The following is a 10,068-nucleotide window of genomic DNA, read 5'->3' as shown; positions in this document are numbered from 1 at the left end:
CTTTAGTTGCCTTATTATGGTATGGATCGTGATCAAATTCAGCTGCAGTCTATATATCCCACCTTTTTTTTTCTCTATTCTAACAATTTGCATGAATAATCCGCCACATGTGGAACATCTGCCGAGGCAGGTGAGACTGACGTCGTGGATCACTGCGCAGGGTCGATCCGCGCTGGATTACTTTCAGGCCTACATCTATTCTTCGGCTATTGACAACCTCTCCCTTCCCAGCGTGCAGGAGCGGAGCTCTCACTAGCGCTGCTAGTGGACAATCAAACCCCCGCACCCTCCTCCAGACACACTCGCGTTTCTCATTTCTTACTTCTAGTCTAAATTAGACCGCGAGACGCAGGGACGGAGCTGGCGGATCGCGCAGAATTAGTTTGACAGCACCAGCGGCAGTTTAAAGGCAGCGAAATCCGCAAATTCAACATGGAGTCCCCTCCAGATCCAGCGAGCGACCCGGGCAACAGCGCCTCGGAGCCGGCTACCCCGGTCAGGGAAACCCCGGTAAACCTGGAGACGCTCCGGAAGGCGGACCAGCCGGCCCCGGTTCGGAGGCAGACCTGCTCCAGCACCAACCGAGGTGAGCCGGACGCGTCCGCTTTCTGCCGGGGGACGAACGCGCAGACCGACCGCGGATTCTGCTGCTTCTTCTTTTATTTTACATCAAACTTCAAAATGAATTAAATCGCTTCCCCGTGAACACACACACACGCTGTCAGGGTTTACCGACCCGCAGGGACGTGGCTTTTATTGCGTTTAGCCGCGGTTTATTTTGTATTTTATTTTAGCCGTTCGCTTGTAATTACTGGCTCGGTGTGTTGCTGGTTTTCAGGCTCCACTGACAGCTCGAGTCATGGGGGGTGGGTGGGTGCGGGAAGGGGTGGTGGTGGGGGGGGGGGGGGAGGTGATTCGGTCGCAGATGTCACGTTTTCTCCCGACTGCGAGATAAATCAATTACCCAGCAACTTCCCATCGGCCAGCGGGAGCTTCCGTCCGCTCGGACGCGATGTGGTCAAAGTGTCCAAAGTGAACTTTTGCAAACTGTGGACTAGTTTATCGATCGGTCCCGTCCTCCCTTTCGCGGGGACAACGTCCTCCGCGGTTGCTGCTTAATGCACAAAGCGTCGCTTGGGCTCGGTTTGGGGATTAAAAAAAAAATATATATATATTTTTAACACAGCTTTTTTTTTGTCTATCCCTGCGTGCCCACACGAAAAAAAAAAAGCCGCACAAGCAGCTGGAATTTGCTCTCAAAACGCTGCTGCGGGCGTGAGGGGCGCCGCGTGCCTTCTCAGCCGCCCGGAGCCGCCGAACCAAAACCACGGCCACGTTATCGGTCAAGCCCGTCGACCGCGAGCAGCGGGAATTCTCCACCACCGCGTCCCGTCCATGTTGGACAGTGCGGGCGGTGTTTAGCCACGCCCCCTCCCCGGCCGTCTCCCGCACGGTGTAAACGGGCTCATCCGAGTTCAAAGAAACGCGGATTTCTCCACTGATTTATTTATTTTTTTGCTGACAGTTGGGTTTGCACGTTGCGGGGAGGCGATCGATGTGCACGTGGCAATTAGTTCGTTTGCACGGTGGGTTTTGTTTTTTTATTTATTTATTTTTGTCGCTGCGCGCGCGGGTATATTTAGAGTGTGATATGGTGAGCGTGGAATGTAAGCTGGTTATGTAACCGGTTTAGCCATAAACACAGGCGCGCAAACGCAAGAGCAGAAATCATCACAGCAGATCGCTTCACTTTATGGGCAAGAGGTGACCCCCCCCATCCCCCCCTCTCCGCGGACACTACGACACTTGAATCAGACAAAAACAACAACAAAATCATTGTACTTCAGCCGGTATTTGTATCCACTGAAGGGAAACTGTGACTTTGTGGTTTGTGCACAGCAGGCAGCACTTATGTAACAGTGAGGCAAAGACAGGTTGTTGGGAAGCTCCGTGCATTGACAAAGTCTGACTTTGAGATACTCTTAACCTGCTGACCCATATTCACCTCATCCTTTTATGCACAGGATTAACGTGCATCTGGGAAAGAAAAAAGAACGCCTTCAGTCAGTTATGTAATGCTAAATGGGTGAAAAGCAACAACAACGACGACACATGTTCAGCGGGACAACCTCTGCAGTTTTGTGCAAAGACGAGAAACGTTTGCGAGGGAAGGTTTGCAATAGATTGACTCCCAAATTGATTCATCATTTGATGTTTACCTGCGTCGGTCGAATTTGAATGTGCGTTTGCTTATCGCTGAATTCTGTCATACGGGAGATGCGGTCATGTGGACATGTTCAGAGCAGGTTCCACGCAGGAGGGAGCGGAAATAAAGTTTGCTTCAACGAACAAACGAGCGCCTGATGCTTTATTTAAAGTACAAGTGTTCTATTAACGGTTGGTATCAGGGGTGAGCGCAGTTCAGCGCAGATTACTCAAAATACAAAACGCGGCCTGTGAGGCTTTTTCCTTTTTCGGATTACAGCCCATGCAGGCTTTTCAAGTCAGCCACTGAGACCAACATCTGAAAGGCGGCAGACACTTGCTAAAGCACAGTTTCCCTCTTTACACCAGCTGCATTAGACCTTCTGAGGATGCACATTTCTTATCCTGCACGCAGAGCATTTACTGTTTCAACCCCGAGTGCTAATACCTTTTTAAGTAAAAAAGGGCTTACCTCAGCAGAAACTCTGCCGTAAGACTTGACTGGGTCAGAGTGGGCCTTGGAGGGCTGTGGGTGTCGTTACTGGGGGGGGGGCAAAAGGGAAGGGGGGGTATTTTCTTATTGTAAGTACCCTGGTTTGCAAATTTGGAAACAATCCATATTAATGTTTTGGTGATGTAAGGTCACGGCCTCTGCAGTGCCTTGAACCTTCACGTGTGCTCGGGAAAGCTCTGAAGCCACACATCCGATAAGAGCCCCGGAGCCCCGTCAGCATGAGTACATTTGAAAGTGTGTGTGTGTGTGTGTTCACATCTCGTGTGTCGAAGTGGTTTAGTGCCCCTAATGTGACGCTGACCACCAAACTTCTTCTCTTGCGCTGCTCACTTGCTTGTTATTGAGTCATCCGGACGTCATGTTGCTTCGCTCGTGATTGTTCAAACACTTTGTCGCCTTTTTCTTTGTCAAAAGTTGTAATGGGCTGAAATGCGATGTGGTTTCTTTATAGCAGAAAATTTCACCTAAATTTCATATCTGCATTGAATTTCTTTTGATTTTATTCTGCTGAATACCAGGTTTGAGGTTTATTATCTCACAACATTTACCCACAAGTATTTACTGCCCATATGATGAAATATGTATTGCGTTTCATTTTGGCAAAGCAACTTTGACTCAACGCTGCCCGTTTTAGTAGCTCATCCGAAATACAAAAAAGACTATAAAAGAATAAATGCAGTCTTCTTTTAACGAACACGCAACCCGACTCCCCAGCAGTTTTATTTTTAGGTGGTGAAATGAGAGCTGTCGGCTAAAGCGGCAACATTTATTCAGTCGTTGTCGATGCACAACAGATTAGGGGCAGCGACGCAGAGGCTTTAAAAAAAAAGAAAAAAAAAGAATTAAAACGCAAATCTCCGAGTGGACGGCGGCATCATGGAGCCCCGTGGCGTTGTCACGTTCAGGGACCGGGGGCAGATGCAGGTACGGCTCACAGCCGAGCGGAGGAACTCCATCAGCTGCTCCCCCTGCGTTTACTGGCTGGCCCGCCTGCGACATGATATCTAGTTTTCAGTGCTCCTGCGTTTGTCAATCCTTAAATGCGGCCGAAGGGATGATTTCATGAGCTCTTTTACTGTCACCTGTCATGCCGGTAACGTTGTTGAACGGTAATAAGCGTCCCATTTGAAAACGCAGCTCGGCATTTCGTTTATTTACGCAAAGTTTCCCTCAGAGCAGCAATATAAAACGGTTTAAGTGGAAAAGTTGAACAGTATTTCTCCAGCTGTAGGGCGAGCTGTTCCATAGACATCTGCTCGTAGTTTAGACTTTGGCACGTTCTACTCTTTTGTAAGAAAGAAAAAAAAAAGAAGCTCTTTTTGTTTTCATGGCCTTCAAAGGTCACCTTTCGTTTGAGCCGCAGCTCGTCTATCAAAGGAATCTGCACCTCTGAATGTCAACATAATGTGAGGATTAATGGAGAAATAAGCACGAATTAAGCTTTTATCGTGTCAGTTGGTTAGGCCCTTTCCTTCTTGCCGTCAGTTCGAAATAACAATTAAAAAGCATAAAATAATGAAATATTGTTTTGGCCGAAATCATCCTTCTTATCAGTGGGACTTTTTTTTGTTGGTTTGAGCTTTAAATCTTTTGCCTCTAAGAAATGAAGGAGTTGTAAATCATGCAATAAGCTGGGATGGATGTCAAATGGAACATTTTCTGTATTTGGTACGAGGAAAGCGGCATTTAAAGGCTCTTTTTGGATCTTATTGTGATATTTCAGCGTCCTTGGTTCCTCCCAGCCAGTGAAAACATACACACTTGCTGCGGGTCGCCAGTTGTCATCGAGCAAACCGCTTCCACGAGTTCAGCACTGATTCTCTCCATGAGCCTTTTAAACATTTAAACAAGATGAACAAGAAAATGTGGGGAAATGTGTTGTTTGCACTGGAATTAAGTTAATTTTATTGCTATTTCATTGACAGCAAAAAAAGAAAGAAAAACACATTTTATAAGGTTTATATATTCTATTAGAATTAATTAAAAACAAAGAAAGTATGACCCATTTGGAGTGCGGAGGACGGCAGGGGGGGGCCTTCAATGTTCATACGGCATCAAAGGGGGGCTCGACGGAAAAAGTTTGGGACCCGCTGCTCTAGACCAATGTGAAGTTCTGCTCTTGTGGGACACTTTATTTTGGAGTTTGAATCACCAGTGACCTAACTGGGGCTGGCGAGGAAGTTTCAACGGGTGACAGATCGCAGATTTGATGTGAAGTCTCCAGCGGTGGATGACAGCTCAGATCTGTGGCCCATTTACAGAAGTTTCTATCTCCGAAATAAAAGTCTGAACAGCAATGACCGGAAATACTCCAGATGCATTATTGGAGGGCGTTAAAGGAATCTAAATTTAATGTGGTACACAGTGACCCAAGTACTGGCGTTGCTTGGCTCCGCGCTGCTCTTTGCCTCTCTGATATGAGTCGGGGCCCCTCACAAGAGGCCCGCGGGGAGGGCGGCGCTCACAGGGGTCTGAAGGATCACTCCGTGGGGTTGTTACGTCGCATCCGTGGCCAAGCCCCTCACATCTCCACCAGCGTGGAGGCTGCAGAGCTCTCAAGCAGGTAGTTGAGCCCTTCAGACGGAAAAACCCCGGCGCTCGGCCGGGATCGTTACCAGCAGCATCCCTGACACCGATATCCATGTGCTTCATGAACAGAGTCATGCTAGATACTTCATGCAGGCTGCAGAGCGTTGACCTGTGTGGAAAAATCTCCCGATGTGCGTGTCCACGCTTTAAAAACGGGTAGCATTGTAAAACGTAAGGTATGTTAGTCAAACCGCTCACCTCAAGAGCCTCTTAACCCTTATTTATTTATCTTTCTTTCTGCCGTTGAGCGGATGTGCACTGTGACATCTGTCTGGGATGGAAATGGGAATAGATGTTGCACATCGTAGCCAGCTTGTATAAATGAAGACGGGTAACAAGGAAGAATAGTGCATGTGTGCTTTCATCTAATAATGTGATATTACAACGTCTGCACATGTATTCTCAGAACGTATTAAATAGGACTTTGATCGTCTAACCCTGAAGAAGGTGGTTTCAGGGTGTGCTGAAACCATTAGCTTTGATCACTTGAGGCGATCGTGCTGCCAAAGTCATTTTTGCTCCATCAGTAGCGTTGGAGTATCACTCAACAAAGTTTATTTGCTACCAAACAATAAACAGAAAACTTTCGGAGACAAGGGGGACGAGAGCGACTTGAAAATCAGTATCATTTCTGTTGGCTTGATTATTTATATTGGAATAACAAGTGTGACTTAATCTCATAAATAAAAAAGGGAGAGATACGGATCCGTCCCCTCCAGGTACTGCCACCACTTAATCGAATTAGCTCCACTCTCAGGCTTGACGGGCTCTTCAAACACCCCTGGTGACTTCTGAGTGCCGATTACAATCAGCTACTATTTTCAGCCTTTGATTAAAATCTGGTGAGGTTGGACAGAATCTCTTTAGCACAGAACCAACTAATTATTAACATCGCGGCCCATCTCTCTCTCTTTTTTTTTTTTTTTTTGCCATGTGGCAGAGGGCCGATAGGCTGGAGTACTTAAGCAATACCCCAAGTATTAATCATGTTGAATCACTCCGCGTGTAGCTAATAGATTTTTCTTATTGAAACGTCCAAACACAGATCGTTTTACTGACCTTTGTCAGTTCAGATCAACAAGTAGAGCATTCTGGCTTAATTCTATGTGGAATCAAATGCGACATTTGTATACGTTTCATAGTGTGCGATTACAAGCATATAATGACTTTTGGATAATCCCGTCTCCACACAGGAGGGGTCGTCACAATACAGACGTTCTCGTCAGGCAACAATGCTCATCATGGGAGATGATCACGATTGTTCGTACCTCACACAGTATGTCATAGAATCATTGTAATGTGCCTGTCAAAGACGATTCTGCTCTTTTGTCACTTTCAAAAATCTTTTTTTTAATTATGAACAAGTCAGTCGTCGCATGTCTGAGGATTGATTGCTGCGGGAGGCGTAGAAGACAGAGTGCGGCGCGGTGGGGCTCAATCAATGCAGCGTTGCTGCTGCTGTGCTGCTGTCTGACACTGATTGAAAGACGGAGTCGCTCTTCTCCGCGAATCCGCCTCTCATTCACTGACAAATATCAGCCGTCCGATCAATCAATATTTGCAGCTTTATTTTACTAATGCCGTACTTAAGAGGCAATAATTAATGCCGTGCTGGGTTGTTAAAAGCCTATTTTTATGTGACAGACAGAAATAGACCTACAGAAATAGGAAGATAAAGGTCTTTGGTTGATGTTGATAGTGGCGAATCGTGCAGACGTTTGTCATACGTTGTACTGTGAACTTGTGATTTAAGTGTTGCTTTGTGTTTGTGTTGTCAAATGTTATTGAACACAACAGGATTCATTTTTACTTTAAAACTGTTTTTTTTTTTTCATGTCCTTATGAATAACAAATATTTTAGCTACGTGAAGGACAAACTTTTGGGGTAGTGACACTTAAATAAAAGTGAATCCAACCCAAATCCACTTAAATGTCTTTATGAAATCATATATAAAGAATTTATATATATTTTTTGTCTTTTTTTGCAAATCCTCATTCTTTTCTCATTCAGCCGTTGTTGAGGTTTGAGTAATTTGAAAATACCAGGAAAGCGTTTAACTCTGGGAATATTCATTCGATGTCATCTTGTGTCAAACAAGTGTGTCTTGTGATGCTCATTAATTTCTGCTTGCTCCACTTGCGGTGTTCGGGCCCACTTTGCTGGCTCAGTGCCACAGCGTCTTCTGAAAGAGCCACTTCATCTCTGTCAGGGGCAGGTGGAAGTTTTCTGCACACTTCTAATTGGACAAAGTGCCTTTCAAACTCTGAGCCGTCATACGCCGATCAGATTATCATCCAGACCAGGTGTCAACAGAGGTATTCCACTTCTCCTTCTCCTCCTCGCGTGCTCTTCTGCATCTTTGTGTGAACTTTCTGATTCGCCCCTTTTGTATTTTTGCTTTTTTTAACCCCCCCCCCTGCTGCCTAGTGGCCCAGAGCATAAAATGTCTTGTTTTACAGATTGATTACAATACAGTGTAATTGCTATTTTCACTTTGGAGCTTTTATTGTGTTTGCACTTAAAAATCAGATGATTATAGTGATTTTCCAGAGGATGATCCCTCCGAGTTTGAAGCATTCGCTCGGTCATCTTTTGTCTCGAGTACAGAAACAGCCAGAAGGAGATTGTGAGGCTTTACTGTCTGTATTGTATCTCAGGGCCTCACTGTAAAAGCAACGTGTAACATCTTCAGAGGAATTGTTCATATAACAGGTGAGACCAGTGACCAGTAACCAGTGAGAAGAGCATAACGCGAGCGATGTTATTTTGTCCGTTTGGAGCTAAAAGCTGACTGCTGAATTTTGAATAAGCAAAATGAAACACTGACTTATGGAAGAATTAACTCTGGGTGGTCTGAATAAAACCAGATTTATTTTAGTTAGATAATTCAATAAATGTGCCATCTTTTCCAGACAGCTAAGTGGAATAAGCCTGTTTTTCTGTTGATGTGAAAAGTGTTGGCTTTTAAATGGAAAAACAAGATTGGGCATCAAATTGAACCTTGAAGAGCTGCCCTGGTAATGTGCGTTGAATAGAACGAGCTGAACCGATTACACTAAGTGTTGCTTTTTCGTTGATGTATTCAATATTCTACTTTCCGTTTTCAGCCTCAAATCATAAGAGCCACATGAAACATGATTTTTTTATTTTGTGTTTGTGCACAAAGGCTCCATTGGACTGGTGACAACTTTCCACCTTGTTTGTTGCTGTTATCGCTGCTCTGCCTCCGACACGCAGCACTGGCGCCAAAAGCAAAACTCGACGAACTAGTTGAAGAATGAAGAAAACGATGTCTCATCGTATCACAGGGAAACCAGTTGCTTGTCGTGATAAATACGGTAACGCTTCTCCTTTCGCACATCTGGCAAACTTGGCAAAAAAAAAAATGTTTGGCCCTCTCAATTGCTTATCTTGGACGCACGTCGTCGTCGGCGCAGATGTATCACCCTGCGCTGATTTGATTCTGGGCAAAGGGAAGTGGACAGGAGAGATTGATGGCACCGTCGCCAACCAGACAGATAACACCTGATTCTGCCTGCAGGGGGTTGGTCGAGCCCCCCCCCCCCCCCCACTCCACCTCAGACGCATCAAAGGCTGTGCTGGGGAGGCGAACCGCTCGTTCACTCAATGCAAATTCCGGTGCCACATTCACAGATGATCCCAGGACGATTGGAGGCAACGTGCCGCCCCCACCTTCCCCGAGCACTCTGCGCCACACCTGGGAGAAACCAACACGGGCATGGGGAGGGGAGGGGGGGGGGGGGTCATTTGTTTAACACAGGTGCATCGTGTATTTCAACGCAGTCAAAGAAGCGCATGCACAAACGTCCTTGCACGCTCGAGCGCACACTCTCTGAGACTGCGGCGCGCCTGAATGCACACACACACACACACACACACACGAGTGTTAATGAAATGCTGCCTGCGCACGTGCTTATATATTGGAAGTTTTGATGAAGAATCACCAGGGGGACGCACTGTAATAGAATTGTTATTTGTTTAAAGGAGCGGATAAATTCTATGGAACTGTTGCAGTATATTTTTAATTCATCCCAAAACTACCTCAGTATTAAGAGGCACATGTCAAACTGGATTAATATTCTAATATTGAAGCTTAAGCTTTCGGATGGATGCGTCCAGGATCTCCCTTAACCGTGATTAATAGACGGAAAATACATCGACACACATTTGATAAACAATTCATTATCAAAATATTTCAGTTGTTTCAGCAGTTAATTTATTGATGGTTGAAATAATCATTGGTTGCAGCTTTGGTATAATTCGAACTGTACAATAAACCGAATCCATTGTCATCACACTTGATTGTTTCCTGCTTTGACGGCACCATATGGACACAGAGAGCATTTAAAAAACAACAACCACAACTGCTCTTTTCACTTTAAAAGCTCTTTTGATGCCATTACATCATGCGTTCATCTGAGCATCGTATGATCCCCACAAATCAAAATATGTTGCAACATCTTCAAACAGATACAGTGGAGCGAAACATTTTTTTTTTTTTTTAAATATCCAATCAGAATGAGTGCAGCACAGGTTCCCAGTGTGTGAAGCAGATGGTGAAAGGTTGGTGTATAATAGAGCTCAATAATAACTAAGTCCTGCTGAGCGTGTTGGTGGATGGCCTACTGCAGAGTAGAAGACACGCGATGACCTTCCGTCCCATCGTTTACCCTCTTCTGCCCCCCCCCATACCGCTCTCTGATGACTTTGTTTTAGCCAATTAAAGCAAGCCGGCTGA

General features: G+C 45.5%; 1 protein-coding gene across 1 annotated transcript in view; it reads left to right on the top strand.

The window, feature by feature from the left end:
- The first annotated feature begins 239 nt into the window (after positions 1 to 239).
- LOC120809462 (nuclear receptor ROR-alpha A) overlaps positions 240 to 10,068 on the top strand; it is a 152,326-nt gene continuing 142,497 nt past the window's right edge. The window contains exon 1 of the mRNA XM_040163283.2: positions 240 to 586. Coding sequence (XP_040019217.2) covers positions 433 to 586 — 154 coding nt within the window. The 5' untranslated portion in view covers positions 240 to 432. The remainder of the gene's footprint in view (positions 587 to 10,068) is intronic.

This window comes from Gasterosteus aculeatus, chromosome X (assembly GCF_964276395.1).
Source record: "Gasterosteus aculeatus chromosome X, fGasAcu3.hap1.1, whole genome shotgun sequence".
NCBI classification, from domain to species: domain Eukaryota; kingdom Metazoa; phylum Chordata; class Actinopteri; order Perciformes; family Gasterosteidae; genus Gasterosteus; species Gasterosteus aculeatus.
The sequence above is the reverse complement of the archived record's forward strand: the minus strand, read 5'-3'. Positions and strand labels throughout refer to the sequence as shown.